We start from the raw sequence: 15,812 nt of genomic DNA, 5'->3' as shown, positions 1-15,812 counted from the left end.
TCACAACTGCCAAAACTCGACCAAAAATATCGGGAGGTGTTGGTAATAGTCTAGTTGAGGGGTCGACTGCTAATACGCTACCAAAAATATCGAGAGAGGTGTCAAACGACGCGTCTTGACATCCGTATTAATAATCCGATGGCGGAAAATAAAAATTTTAACGCGTTCAAAAGACATTAACGAAAAACCGAAAAAAGACCCACGGGTACCTCCGAAACCGGGGGTCGGATCCATAGTATTTTTGCGCAGAACAACTTTCTGCGTTGGCGGCCTTCGGCCGCGCTTATAAAAAATAGCCCTGGGCTACGCCATGCAAAGTCCGGGTGTGTGATATAACCGTGGCTACCGCCACGGTGATGCAATATTTTTTTTGTGGGTATGAACACAACAACAACCACATGGAAATCGCCAACTTCAACTGCAAATATCTCCAGACAGAGATAAAAATTTTTTTTCCGCCTTCGGATTATTGTTCTCGAGATTAATACGCTTCTTTTGACACCTCACTCGATATTTTTGGTAGCGTATTAGCAGTCGACCCCTCAACTAGACTATTACCGAGGTGTCAAAAGACACGTTTTGGACCCAGGATCACGAATCCGAATTTTCATGTGGTTGTTGTAGTTTTGATGATTTTAGTACCCACAAAAAAAAACTGTGGGTGTTTTGCACGGATATAGTATTGGTCTCCAAACCGGGGCTGGACCCATCCAGGGTAATTTTTTATAAGCGCGGCCGAATGCCGCTAATGCAGAAGGGTGTTCTGCGCAAAAATACTAGGGATCCCACCTCCGAGCGCTCCGTGGCAATTTTTCGGTTTTTTGGAAATATTCTTTGACATACCAAGTACCAGCTACCTTGGGTATTTGGAATCGTCAGAGCCCCGAAGTTATTGTATACGTATGTAGGTTAGCATGTAAATTTGATTACATAACCCAGGTAGGTATTACAAAAATACTGCGCTCTAACAACCATTTGAATTACGCCATTTCGCCTCTTCAGAAAGCGGTGGATTTTCGACGACCAAGAACTCCTCCCCTATTTCTAATGTTATGCGGAACGAGCCATGGGATATATACATATTGACCGTATTTTTTTACTTATTTTTAAATATCATACAGACCAAAAGTGCAATTACTTTTACATATAAGATAAAAATAACATATGTATGAAGGGAGCCATTCTGATGTTCTTTGTGAATGAGGATAGGAGTTGCGTCGAAAGCCGGGAATGTTTCGAGAGCTATAAATGACGATTCGAACTTGGATTACGTTGCTTACAGCGTATGGTAAATGAAAAAAACAATATAGTTGAAAAGGGAACAATTTAGAGGGAACCGCAGCCCTCTCTGTGGTGGTTCTATAAAAGCCATAGCTCTCATCTGGAGGATAGGTCTCTGCAGTCAGTTTGAGGTAACACATTTATTCATGTATCCCGTATAATTTGGCGGGGTGCAAGTTATATATGCAGATGTGAATGTACGTCACATTGTATAGGAAGGTAGCGATATAAAAACGCTTATAACTACGTAAAACATGTCTTGCGCTCTAAAAAAATCAGAAGATAAAAAGCCGCCAAAGTGGAATAATAGGCAGTCTCTTCATAAAGAAAATTTTAAGATAACGTGTTGATGGAACCGAGGCGAGTTGGGACGAGCGACTTCCTTATGCTACAACCTTGTTAAACTTCTACTTTCCTTAGTATTTGTTTACACGATTTCGGTCATGCCTATTAAACCACATATGGAACATTGATACTACAACAAGTAATTGCTGTATGCAATGCGTTGTCGGGGAAACTAATCAAGAAACTTACTGTTTAGTTAGCGATTTATTAATATACATACGTACATATGTACAAAAAACAATACTAAAAAATAAAATGATTCCATTTTAAATTCATCACCTTAGAAAATGGCATTTGTACATATTTTCGCACTCTCTTTGTGCGCATATAAATTATTAAGAATGTATTTCATACAAAAAAATCAAATAATAATAATTTAATGAGTCGAGTTCGAATGCATGAAAATAATTTAATATCTATCGCGGCGTCCACGACCGCCGGCCCCGCCACCGCCACGATAACCACGACTGCCACTATTGCCATCACGATCATTAAATTTTGACGATTCATTTGCACGTCGATCCTTCATTGATTTAAATCGTTCTGCCATATTGCGAAGATCAATTGGAACTTCTTGATCAGCTTCTTCCAAAATGCTTATAAGCTCCTTGGCAACACCCCAATCTTCTCTAGTTATAAAACTAATCGAAGTACCGCTGCGACCTGCACGTCCGGTTCGACCAACTCTATGCACATACTCCTCGATATTGCGTGGAAAATCAAAATTTATCACATGCCTGTAGATGTAATTAGTAAATAATAAATATATACATAGTAATAATGTAAACTTGAACTATACTGACGTAATATCTTCTATATCGAGACCTCTGGAAGCGACATCAGTGGCAATTAGTAGCTTGATATGACCGGAAGTTATATCCGCAATAGCTTGTTCTCGATCAGACTATTAAAAAACCAAACCACATATATGTACAATTATAAATAAGAGATTCTGTGCGTTGCATGCAAACCGTAAGTGAAATTTCGTCTTCTTACAAGCTCATTTCATTTTATTTGTATATTATAGTACTTTCTTAGTTTCTAAATTTCATTTTTGTCTTTTCGGACCATAGCCGATTCGTTCTATTTTCTAATGTTTACTGAACAAGCAATGTAATATCAGTTTATCATTAAAAACATACCAAGGTGACTCAAAGTGAAGCCCCTTCACTTTCAGTATCAACCTCATACTTTTCTTTCACTTGGGCTGACACCACTATTAAAGTCTCAAGGATATATTTGAACAAGTAAGGTTGTCTTTATACTCAGCTGAGCAGAGCTCACAGAGTATATTAACTTTGTTCGCATAACGGTACCCCGTAACGGCATAAACTAATCGAGATAGATATAGACTTCTATATATCAAAATGATCTGGGCGAAAAAAGAAATTTATTTAGCCATGTCCGGCCGTCCGTAAACACGATAACTTGAGTAAATTTTGAGGTATCTTGATGAAATTTTGTACGTAGGTTCCTGGGCACTCATCTCAGATTGCTATTTAAGAATAACGAAATCGGACTATAACAACGCCCAGTTTTTCGATATTGAAAATTTCGAAAAACCCAAAAAGTGCGATAAGTCATTACCAAAGGCGGATAAAGCGGTGAAACTTGGAAGGTGGGTTGACCATATGACGCAGAACATAAAATTAGTAAAATGTTGGACAATAGGCGTGGCACCGCCCACTTTTGAAAGAAGGTAATTTGAAAGTTTTGCAAGCCGTAATTTCACAGTCGTTGAAGATATCATGATGAAATTTGGCAAGAGCGTTACTCCTATTCCTATATGTATGCTAAATAAAAATTAGCAAAATCGGATGACGAACAGGCCCACTTTTTCAACAAAAAATTTGTTTAAGTCAAATTATAACAAAAAATTGAATATCTTTAGAGTATATAAGTAAATATCTTCACGTCAACTCTGCAAGAGTACCTCTAATCTTAACTTGCAATATCTTTTTGTTTTTTGTTTTCGCTAGTCATGTTACTTACGTTTTTCGTTGTGATTTTCAGTTGATTATTTGTTTTAAGTTTTTAATTTACTTTTGTATTCTAGTCTGTAAGATTATTCTAATCACAGACTGAATAAATTAAACATAAATGAAACATAAACATAAATTATGTCAAAATTCAACTCCAGTAATGATATGGTGCAACAAAATACAAAAAAAAAAAAATTTCAAGATGGGCGTGGCTCCGCCCTTTTTCATTTAATTTGTCTAGAATAATTTTAATGCCATACGTCGAACAAAACTTAACAAATCCTTGTGATATTTGGTAGGGGAATAGATTCTATGACGGTAACTGTTTTCTGTGAAAATGGGCGAAATCGGTTTGAAGCCACGCCCAGTTTTTATACACAGTCGACCGTCTGTCCTTCCGCTCGGCCCTTAACACGATAACTTGAGCAAAATTCGATATATCTTTACTAAACTTAGTTCACGAACTTATCTGGACTCACTTTATCTTGGTATAAAAAATGGCCGAAATCCCACTATGAACACGCCCACTTTTTCGATATCGAAAATTACGAAAAAAAAATAGCGCAATATATAGCTTCTTTAACCCAATTGTCAACCTCACCTTCGAGCGGCGAATACCGTTTCACTAACAGACGAGGCTCTGGCGACCCCAAGCTCCAAATGGAACTTGGGGGTGGGGAGGGAGGGATGGCCTGAAGGTTCAATGTGGCCATATAAATCGTTCCCGAGATGGTCGGGCCAGCACACTAATGGTGCTGTGTTACCGGAGCGTATCGGATCTGTATCCGACAAAGGACCATCACATCGATAACACTCCCCAAAGCCTTCGGGGAGTAACCTAATCGCTACAACAACAACAACAACGAAAAAAAAGGCCATACTTATATACCAAATATGAAAAAAGAGATGAAACATTGTAATTGGATTGGTTTATTGACTCAAAATATAACTTTAGAAAAAAATTTTTAAAATGGGTGTGACACCTTCCATATTAAGTAGAACAAAATGAAAAAGTTCTGCAGGGCGAAATCAAAAGCCCTTGAAATCTTGGCAGGAATACTGTTCGTGGTATTACATATATAAATAAATTAGCGGTACCCGACAGATGATGTTCTGGGTCACCCTGGTCCACATTTTGGTCGATATCTCGAAAACGCCTTCACATATACAACTAAGGGCCACTACCTTTTAAAACCCTCATTAATGCCTTTAATTTTGATACCCATATCGCACAAACACATTCTAGAGTCACCCCTGGTCCACCTTTATGGCGATATCTCAAAAAGGCGTTCACCTATAGAACTAACGCCCACTCCCATTTAAAATACTCATTAACATCTTTCATTTGATACTCATATCGTAAAAACAAATTCTAGAGTCACAAAAATTACTTTGGTGTCATGAAATCCAATGTTATCGGTTTAAGGGTGAAATTGGAATTAGTGTCGATTTTGCTATCGGAAACAATCCAATCAGTTAAATGCTGTTGGATTTAATTTTTTCCTAGGCGTATTTCTCTTGAAGTTGAGTATTTTCTAAAAATGTAAGTAAATAAAGGTTTATTTTATAAATATAAATGTAAATTTACATATATTTTCATTCTTAATAGGGGAAAACATAAAAATTCAATGCAAAACAGTATTTTGACTGAATTTATGGAGAAACATCCAGATATTGCGAAAGGCTTCACGAAGGACATCATATAAAATCGTTGACACCGTGCTTCTACCTACACCCATGCTAGAATCCTTGCTAACTGATCTTTAATAGGGTCCTTCAGCTAAAAATCGTAACGTAGCTGCTAGTTGCAGGACTGGCAGAACTTTCGAGCGAGTTAAGCGTCCTTCAAAGGTGTCCAATATCATTCGGAAAGCCTCTTTGTTTATGCGATAGTATGCAATGTATCCACAAAAACACTATAAATATTTAGAAACCCACATTAAGAAAGATTTTTAATTACGCTGTCTCTGGAAACCCAAGTGGATTGCTGCGATCTCTCAAAATGTTCCTTTTGACCATCTCGCAACTTTCTTCCTCCAATAATATAAATGCTACAACTGCTGATGACATTTTGATGTCAACAAATTTGTTTATTTCGGTTTAAATGCACAAAACAACTATTTTATAAAATGTTGCAAAGAAAATAACATCAAAATTGCCGGCGAACCGTATAACAGCTGATTCGAACATCGGTTTTATTTAAATTCGAAAAGAGCAAAACCAATACGGTTTTATGACACCAATTTAAATCAATACCGACAGCACGCAAAACCGACTTGGATTCCATGACAGCTCTATCTCGAAAAGGTATCCATCTATAGAACTAAGGCCCACTCCCTTTTAAAATACTCATTAACACCTTTCATTTGATTCCCACATCGTACAAACACATTCTAGAGTCACCCCTGATCCACCTTTATGGCGATATCCCGAAATGGCGTCCACCTATAGAACTATGGCCCACTCCCTTTTAAATACTCTTTAATACCTTCCATTTGATACCCATGTCATACAAACACATTCCAGGGTTCCCTAGGTTCATTTTCCTACATGGTGATTTTCCCTTATTTTGTCTCCAAAGCTCTCAGCTGAGTATGTAATGTTCGGTTACACCCGAACTTAGCCTTCCTTACTTGTTTATACTGGCAATTGCTATTCTTAGCGGCCGCCGTGGTGTGATGGTAGCGTGCTCCACCTACCACACCGAAGATCCTGGGTTCACGCCCCGGAAAAAGCAACATCAAAAACTTTAGAAACAATTTTTTTCAATTAGAAGAAAATTTTCTAAGCGGGGTCGCCCCTCGGGAGTGTTTGGCAAGCACCCCGAGTGTATTTCTGCCATGAAAAGCTTCTCAGTGAAAACTCATCTGCCTTGCAAATGCCGTTCGGAGTCGGCATTAAACAAGTTGGTCCCATCCCGGCAATTTGTAGAAAAAACTAGGAGCACGACGCAAATTGGAAGAGAAGCTCGGCCTTAGATCTTTTCGGAGGTTGTCGCGCCTTACATTTATTTTTTTATTTAATTGCTATTCAAAGCTCGTCAAAGTAGGGTGGGAGTACATTAATCTTACCGCCCTTGATGATAAGCTTGGGTTCATAGTAGAGGCACACTCCGGACATGATTTAAAAGACCGCCGTTGTCTTTTTTACAGGAACTCACAACGGGTTTCTCCTTAGCCGAATTTTTTGTGTAGGCTAGTAGGTGTAGCAAAATTATGGTCACATTAAGTCTCTGAAAAGACTTCACACTTTCCTCTTTCCAATTACATTCAATCGCAACGTTGCACTGTTTTTCTACCATTTAATTTGTGGTTTGACTGAGTGTCTTGAACTTCTGGGGAAAATTAGCTTCAATTTCCATTTAATGTTAAAGTAATCACAGATATCTATTATAATGTTGACCCTATTTCCAGGGTTCTTGCAGAATTAAAAAAAAAACTTTCCACTCTTGAATTGGCCTTACACTTCCGATATCATGTTTCTGTTCTAAACTCGTACTATACTTAACTGCACATATTGAAATGTATCTCCGCTAATGTATGTATGTATGTATTTATTGAAAATTTGTTCCTAGCACAACAATTTTAACAAATTATTTAACAGTGCTGGTCATGAATAGCATGAGCTATAAAAATTTAACATTTATAATAATAGTAAATTAGATTAATCAAATTAAATTAAATATAACGGATAATAGTGAAATATTTGTGTATGTAAATGTAAATCTTAAAACTAAAGAAAAGTAATTAATAAATAAATATTAAAAGACAGCAGAAGTGATGATAACCTTTGGCTGGTTATAGATCGAATAGTATTTAACAAATAAAGGAAGAAGACACAGAGAAAGGAAAAGGACTTAGAAATGAACATTTTAACAACAACAATTTGAGATCTAGTTTAAGAGTCGTTAAAAATGACGTTAGCTCTTTTTTGAAGTGCAGAGCATTACTTAAGAGTCGAAGACTTGTAGGTAGGGAGTTCCAAAGACGTATTGCAGTAACAAAGAATTGGCGCTCAGAGGTTAGCGTGCGGTATCTAATGTGCTTAAGAAGAAGCACCGATCTTGATGATTGCAGAAAAATAAGCTTACGATATAGATAGTCAGGTCCCTTCGTGTGTATCAATTTATGGAGGAAGTACAGTTTTTTGACTTTTAAAATATTTTCGAAAGAAATGTTTAGCAACCTTTCAGCATATTGTGATACGTGGTCAAGTCTTTTCAACCCATAAACATATCTAGCAATGTTGTTGTAAACAACATTTAGTTTGTTCTTGCACAGTCACAGTTTGAGTAAATCACACAACCATGGAGTAGCGTAGGTATTAAGTATGCTTTAGCCAGAAGTAGTCTTATGTGCAAAGGCGTGAAATACAGTGTTAACCATAGTGTACGCAGCATTCCATACACTTTTGCAACCGTTCTTAAAATATGGTCTTTCCATGTCAATGTTTTGTCAAAAATTACACCTAAGTTTTTCGCCGTATCTACGTATTCTATAACGGAATTGTCGAACACTACATTCTCTAAATCATTAGTGGGAAAAGACCTTCTATGAATAACAATACATTTTGACTTTTTCGGGTTTATACATAAGCCATTCATATTTGCCCATACAAATATTTGATTCAAATCGTGGTTTAAGTTACTTATGCACAAGCTAGTTTGATCACGAGGACAACACGTAAACAACTGCACATCATCAGCGTAGATATGAACATTACAATACTTAAGGACATCGGGTAAGTCATTGATATACAGAACAAATAACAGAGGACCCAGGATAGAGCCTTGAGGGACGCCTCTTAAGACATGTAGGAAGTCAGACTTTTCACCATCTATACATACTCCTTCAGTCCTATCGCCAAGATAAGGGCAACTGCATGACCAGAGAAGTTAAATAAGTTTACCAGCTTCCTACAGAGCAGAGTGGGGTCTACAGAATCAAAAGCTTTAGAGTGGTCAAGAAGTGTTAAGAAGGCAATGTAACTTTCATCCACTCGCTCACGAATTTCTTCTGTCAAAGATAATAGTGCCGTTGTACAGCTCCGCTTTGACCTGAAACCAGACTGACTGTCTTACAGGAGCTTGTATTCATGTACATATGATACGATTTGCGCATGTAGAATACGTTCAACGACCTTAGAGAGGAAAGGGAGTATGGCTATTGGTCGATACTCATTATTTTGTTTACTGATTGGAATAACTTTTGCAGCTTTCCAGTATATTGGGAAGACACCGGTCGTCAAAATTGAGTTGACCAAGTAAGTAATATGGGGAAGGATTTTGGGAAGAATTACTTTTAAAAACTTTGAACATATACCATCAAGCCCCGTTGCGTTAGACTTCACAGAAAGTATGGCTTGGACAACATCACAATTATCGACACAAACAAACTCGAAAGGGCTGGTGTCAACATTAACACGCACGGAGTAGTTATCAATACACACATTGTCGGCTGAGTTTGGTAGTCTAAGTCGCTAAGAAATGGATTTGGAATTGCTAGTCTGCAAGGTTTATGTATTCATAGGCTCAATAAATTGAATTGAAATATCTGGTAAAGCTATTGATTTATCTATTTAGTGGCGCGCTCCAATTTTCATCGTCTTAACCAGCAGTGTTATAAAGGTTACTTATCATGTTGCAAATTCCAATTTACTAATAATCCGAAACGTTTCTACAGATTTGTTAATTCCAAAAGGAAAACTTCTGGTTTCCCATCTACTTTTATTTATGGGTGCAAAAACGCAAATTCTGATCACGAAATCGCAGATTTATTTGCTAAATTCTTTAAATCAACCTATTCATCCCAATGTGTCCAGTCTAATCTTTATCCATATTGCTTGGAAAGTTCTAATAATATTTTAAACCCATTTATTGATAAAGATACTGTTCTTAATAAACTTCTTGCATTGAAACCGATATCTTCACCGGGTCCAGATGGTGTTCCTAGTTGTGTACTTAAGTACTGCGCTCTCAGCTTATCAGAGCCTATCTTTAAATTATTTAAACTGTCTCTGGAATCCACATCATTCCCATCTATTTGGAAACAATCGTTTATTATACCCTTGCATAAAAAAGGTAGTAGGTCTAATATTGAGAACTATAGCTAAGCTCTCAGCTATCCCTAAAACTTTTGAGCAGATAATTACATACCAGCTTCAATACTTGTGTAGCTCTTTAATATCGCCTTGTCAACATGGTTTTGTTCATCGGAGATCAACTACTACCAACTTGCTGGAATTTACGTCTTTAGTTTGCAAACAAACAGATGTAATTTACACCGACTTTAGTAAAGCATTTGATTCTGTTAATCACGAGCTCTTAGTTACCAAACTTGATCTTCTGGGTTTTCCAGCGCCTTTATTAAGTTGGATTTAAAGTTATCTTGAAAATAGGACTCAGCGAGTCTTCTTTAACAACAATCTTTCAAAGTCGTTTGATGTAACTTCTGGCGTGCCCCAGGGTAGCCATTTGGGTCCATTACTCTTTAACCTGTTCATTAACGACTTACCAAAGGTTATATTACATTCTAGAGTTTTTATGTATGCAGATGATGTAAAACTTTGTTACACATATCTGCCTTCGAACTTGTTCTGTTTTAATCAACTTCAGGCCGATCTTGACTCATTTCAATGCTGGTGTACTGCAAATTTACTTTTTTTGAATTACTCTAAATGTAAGCAAATGACTTTTCACCGTGTGAAGCCGGTCCTATCATCTTATACATTTAACGGCGACCCCTTGGAGCGGATATCTATTGTAACTGATCTAGGAGTTGCTTTTTATCCGAAATTAAGTTTTACCACACATATTTCAACCGCTATAAACAAAGCAACTGGTGTATTAGGTTTTATCAAACGTTGGGCTAAAGAGTTTGATGACCCTTATTTCACAAAGATCCTTTATACCTCGCTGGTACGTCCTATTCTCGAGTACTGTTCATGTGTCTGGTCTCCGATCTATCAAATCCATGTTGATCGGATTGAGTCGGTCCAGAGACGGTTTTTAATTTTTGCATTACGAGGTCTCAACTGGGAATCAAGTACTCATCTTCCACCATACAGGAATAGACTTCTTCTTATTAATTTGCCATCTCTAGAGAATCGTAGAGTAATACTTGGCGTTATGTTCATTCACAATCTCATCATTGGTGTGATTGACGCCCCTGACCTAATCAGTCAACTAAATTTTGCGGTTCCTGCTAGGGCGTCCAGACATTTTGTGCCTTTTCATTTACCTCTATGCCGGCAAAATTTAGCTAGAAACAGCCCCCTGCGCCACTGGTGCTCGCGGTACAATGATTTGTATAACTGCATTGGCTTTGAATGTTCGTTTGCTGCTTTACATACTGCTATACTCTTATGGTTAGCCTGATTTTTAAATTTATTTTTTCTTATACAATGCGATGTCAAATGTTTATAACATACAAATTTTCTATGTACCTTTTTTGAATTTTTTAATTTTAAGAATGGCTCTGTATTGTACATATATATCTGTCTATTACAATAATTAGTCGACCGCTTTGTGTTTGCGTCGATTTTAAATAAATAAATAAATAAAAATAAATAAATAAAAATAAATAAATAAATAACGCCAATATACTTCGTTTGATAGATTCGTCAGGGAGCTCGAAATAACCGAAAGAAAGAGGGATATTGAATATAAAAACAAATATTTTCTTTAATCTTGAATTATGTTTTCGTGAATATGGTATCGTTCACATATGGCATCATATGTATGGATTGATTAATTGACGTTTCGGGTTTTGGTATAAAAAACAGGATTGCAAAAAAAATGAAAAAAAAAAAAACAAGAAAATTCGAAGTACATTTTAGACAAAATACAAGCTCTAACGGATTCTTAATTCGGAAGTCGCTTTATATCTTTCACTTACGTACACATGCATGCCATTACAAATTGCAACTACCTGTTCTCTGGAACCATGTATGCATGCGCACATATATCCTTCCAATGTCAAATCGCTAGACAAATCATCTGCTCTCGTTTTTTTACCACAAAAAACGATAGCTTTATCATCTTTTCCCATGTTACGTACGAATTCTCTTATCTTGATTTAAAATATGTATAATAATGTATGAATTTGACAAGAATAATGTAATGTAATTAGGCATATAGTATTTATAATAAAGTACTACCTTGTAAAATTTATCCCCATCATCCATTATTTCAATTACTTGTTTAACAGTATGTGTGGCTGCCAAATCTAGAGATCCCACACAAACCTGAATAGGATTACTCATATAACTTTGAGCTAAACGTCTTACTCCTGGCGGCCATGTAGCACTTGTCATCACAGTCTGTCTGTCAGGTCGGATATCAAGTAAAACTTTGCGTATTTGCGGCTCAAAGCCCATGTCTAACATGCGATCAGCTTCATCTAAAATCAAGTAAGTTATACTAGTTACGTCGATTACTTCGGCTTCAATTAGATCATTGAGACGTCCTGGAGTGCAAATAATAATCTCAACTCCACCCTTGACAACGCTTATTTGCTCACGCCGGTTACCACCACCGTACACGCATACACTAAAAATATAACATTTAACATTATATATCAATTTTAAAGATAATAAAAAAACAAGTTAGGAAGTCTAAGTTCGGTTGACACCGAACATTACATACACAGCTGTACACTTGAAATGCTGTTGTTGTTTGTTTTGTGTGCTTAATAGAGTTACAAGGCTGCGGAATAATGCATATACATATGGTTCTATTCTGAACTAATTTCGTTAATTTGTCTTCAAAGCAGTCTTTATTGTAAAAATTGATTTTATTACAAGTGGGCGGTGTCACCGCCATTTTAAAAAATGTTTTCAAATTTTTATCAAGTCTCAATATCAGTCCAGACGTCAAATTTCAACATTCTATGTGTATTATTTACTAAATAATCAGTTTTTTTTGTTTTGCAAAATGTTATATATATAAAAAGTGGGCGTGGTTATCATCCGATTTCGCTCATTTCCAATACCAATCTATTTTGGGTCCAGATAAGCTCGTGTACCAAATTGTGATGGTGAAGATATCTCCATATTTACTCAAGTTATCGTGTTAACATACAGACGGACGCACGGACGGACAGGGCTCAAACAAATTTTTTTTCGATACTGATGATTTTGATAAATGGAAGTCTATACCTATGTCGATTCCTTTATACCTGTACAACCAAACGGTATCCAATCAAAGTTACAATACCCTGTGTACAAGTACAGCTGGATATAAAAACTGTTTTCTTTGAGGCTCGCTGATATAATCAGGTTATTCCTAGAAAATTGCCTAGTTAAGAAAATAATACCTCATAATAATCAATCCACGTGAAAAATTAAGATTGTTTTCAATGGGACCGACGATTTATTCTAAGATTGAAACACAAAATATAAACTGGATTTTTTTAGAGCAGCAATTTCCTCTAGGAGCAATGGATCGTATCATTCTTACCAAGTAGCTCGATATATAGTATGGAAAATAAAAAGCTAAAAAGCACCGCCTTTAAATAATTATATCATAAGCTATTAGTTTTACAGGATTATCCCCTCTGTATGCGCTTTTTAAAAAATGCCTTAATGAAAGCAAAACATTTTTTTCCCTACTCCTGCCGTTTAAAACTTATTCAGCTCCCTACGTTACGGAGTCGTAGGGAGATGGTAGGTGTGTTATTTGTAGTAAAACTTATTAGGGGGATGGTGAATAGCCCTTTTCTGCTCGCTGAAATTTTATTTAATGTTCCCTTTCGACCATCTAGACATTTTAATCCGCTTCATATAAGCAAATGCAGACCAAATTTTGAAATGCACGAACCTCTTCGTTGTCTGTGTACTCACTTCAATAAGCACTGCAAAAACATTGATACGCGTGACACACTCTACGTAATAAAAAAAGATCTGCTGACTACAGTAAATACGCATTGATTTGGGTGGGTGGCTTGGAATCACGTCCTTTCCAACCTCCCACTCTTATCATCAGTACCAGTAACTTTAGGCGGGTGGCTTGGAATCACGTCCTTTCCTACCTCCCAAGCATCGCAGCCCCACTAGTTGTGTGTAAAATATACATCAGCTGCTCGAATTCACGTCTTATCACAGGCTCCAGTAACCTTGGGCGGGGGGCTTGGAATCACGTGCTTTCCAACCTCCCACACATCGCAGCCCTACTTGTTATGTGTCAAATATACATCAGCTGCTCGAACTCATGTCCATTACGACAGCACTAATAATCAATTCCCGTTGCTCGGCATCACAGTCCATCCCGTCAACTGATTTAATAATGTACATATATACATATTTTATAATATAATTTTGTTCAATTTGTATGCTTCTGTAATTTATCTGTAATTCGTACTATATTTAGTCTGATTAATTGTTAAATTTGTAGACTAATAAATAAATAAATAAAATATGTGGCGTTCTATTGAAGTTTTCTGGCTCGATCTCTGACAAATCATAAAAATTGATCAAGTGGAGTTAATAAAAAGCTGATAGTTCTCCTTACTTAACATTATCAATTACAAACTTATGGTGGAGACTTTACCTATAATTGACTGCAACAATATGACAGGATTATCTGTGCTTATTTTATTTAGGAATTATCAGTTTTCGTAACTCGACATAATGGACTTTTTATATTTCGTCAAGGACCAAGATAATTTACATATATAAATTGCCACATATATAAATATTTAATTAAACCTTCGTATTAACTTACGCTTTCATTCCACGGAACGAATATTTATTAACTTCTTTTTCAATTTGCAGTGCTAGTTCTCTTGTTGGCGCAAGCACCAGCACATTTGGGCCTTTACGCTGGGAGCGGGGTGTAAGTTGGTATTCAGTATGAATCATAGCTGGCAATAGAAATGCCAAAGTTTTACCAGTTCCAGTTTGAGCAATACCAATCATATCCTCTCCTTTCAATAGGATTGGCCAAGCTTGAGATTGTATTGGTGATGGTTTCCTAAAATCTTGTTTATATATTTCTTCTAGCAAATCAGGATAAGCAGAGAAACATTGCTCAAATTTCCACACAGGGTTAGGAATGTTTTCAGAAACATTTTCTTGTTGGAAAACACGCGATACTGTGATATTATTGTTTTCTTCTCGCAAACGTGCTACCTCCCTAGGTGTTAAATTAGCTACCTCAGGATCCTCGTTATAGAAATCCTTTCTTAATTCCGGCAACTTAGACCAACGTGCTGCTCGTTCTTTTTTCTATATTTATATTTATTAAATGTATTTTCTTAACTAGTTGAATAACTAAATATGCTTACCGCTTTTTTGTTTAATGCCTCCCAATCGATTACACCTGAAGGATCCATTTCTATATCATCAGTATCTCCTGGTTTGTTGTTGCGTCCTTTTAATTGAAAATTATAGATAGCGTTTGATTGATGACCACTGCTTCCATCTTTTGAGTTATACCGACTACCAGGACCATTATTTAAATGATGCTCTATGTCATTATATGCGTCTTTTACATTTTGCTCAGTATTACCATTTATGGTAGCTGTACCACTTTCTTTATCCAAATCTACACGCACATTATAATCATTTTGTATACGTTGGATATTGGCACCACCTCGACCAATAAGCATACCAACTAAATCAGATGGAACCTCTATTTTTTCACTGTGCTTATGCCTTTGGCCATTGGAACGTTTTTCACCTGCTTGTGGATAGCGTATAGGTGCTCGATTTTCCGAAGATCTATGCCTACCACTTTCGTCACTTCGATTGGAAATTGAGTTGTCCTTGGCGTTATTACGTTTGTTGTAAGGTTTAGAGGTAGCTTTACTATCACCATTGTCCCAATCTTCTTCCCAATCAGACATCTCAAATAATTTCGTATTTTGCAATTCGGAAATATTTTTACACCTGGCACTATATGCAAAAGAAAATTTTTCTGCACAAACGGTATTTTACCATGAAAAAGTTATGGCGTATGAATGTTACCAGATGATGGCGGATTTATTAAGGTGGTTTTTAGTACTTCAGTGTAGTGATGCCTGATATTTCACTCTACACGCGCGTGGATTTCGATACATGAAAGTCACTGTGGCCCTTTCAGTAAACAGAGGCACATATTCATAGTCGAAATAAAATAGGTTTTAAATTTAGTTGCAGCTTTTTTGACAGATAGCTCATAGAAAATTATGTCAAAAAGCTGCAACTAAATTTAAAACCTATTTTATT

General features: G+C 36.6%; 1 protein-coding gene across 1 annotated transcript; it reads right to left on the bottom strand.

Moving 5' to 3' along the window:
- Nucleotides 1-1,811: 1,811 nt before the first annotated feature.
- LOC137238038 (probable ATP-dependent RNA helicase DDX43) lies at nucleotides 1,812-15,579 on the bottom strand. The gene is made up of 6 exons (XM_067762573.1): nucleotides 14,891-15,579; nucleotides 14,329-14,831; nucleotides 11,766-12,156; nucleotides 11,537-11,677; nucleotides 2,430-2,530; nucleotides 1,812-2,363 (listed from the first exon to the last, which is right to left on the bottom strand). The coding sequence occupies exons 1-6, from the start codon at nucleotides 15,449-15,451 to the stop codon at nucleotides 2,036-2,038; spliced, it is 2,025 nt and encodes a 674-aa protein (XP_067618674.1). The 5' UTR covers nucleotides 15,452-15,579; the 3' UTR covers nucleotides 1,812-2,035.
- Between the last annotated feature and the right edge of the window lie 233 nt (nucleotides 15,580-15,812).

The sequence above is a fragment of the Eurosta solidaginis genome, chromosome 1 (assembly GCF_040869045.1).
Source record: "Eurosta solidaginis isolate ZX-2024a chromosome 1, ASM4086904v1, whole genome shotgun sequence".
NCBI lineage: Eukaryota > Metazoa > Arthropoda > Insecta > Diptera > Tephritidae > Eurosta > Eurosta solidaginis.
Note: the sequence above shows the minus strand (reverse complement) of the source record. Positions and strands in the feature narration are given on the sequence as shown.

Coding starts and splice junctions, on each gene's coding strand:
- LOC137238038 (XM_067762573.1), bottom strand. CDS start 15,451: ATGTCTGATTGGGAAGAAGATTGGGACAATGGTGATAGTAAAGCTACC. Junction 14,832..14,890: donor AGGCATTAAACAAAAAAGCG/GTAAGCATATTT, acceptor ATATAAATATAG/AAAAAAGAACGAGCAGCACG. Junction 12,157..14,328: donor TCGTTCCGTGGAATGAAAGC/GTAAGTTAATAC, acceptor TTATATTTTTAG/TGTATGCGTGTACGGTGGTG.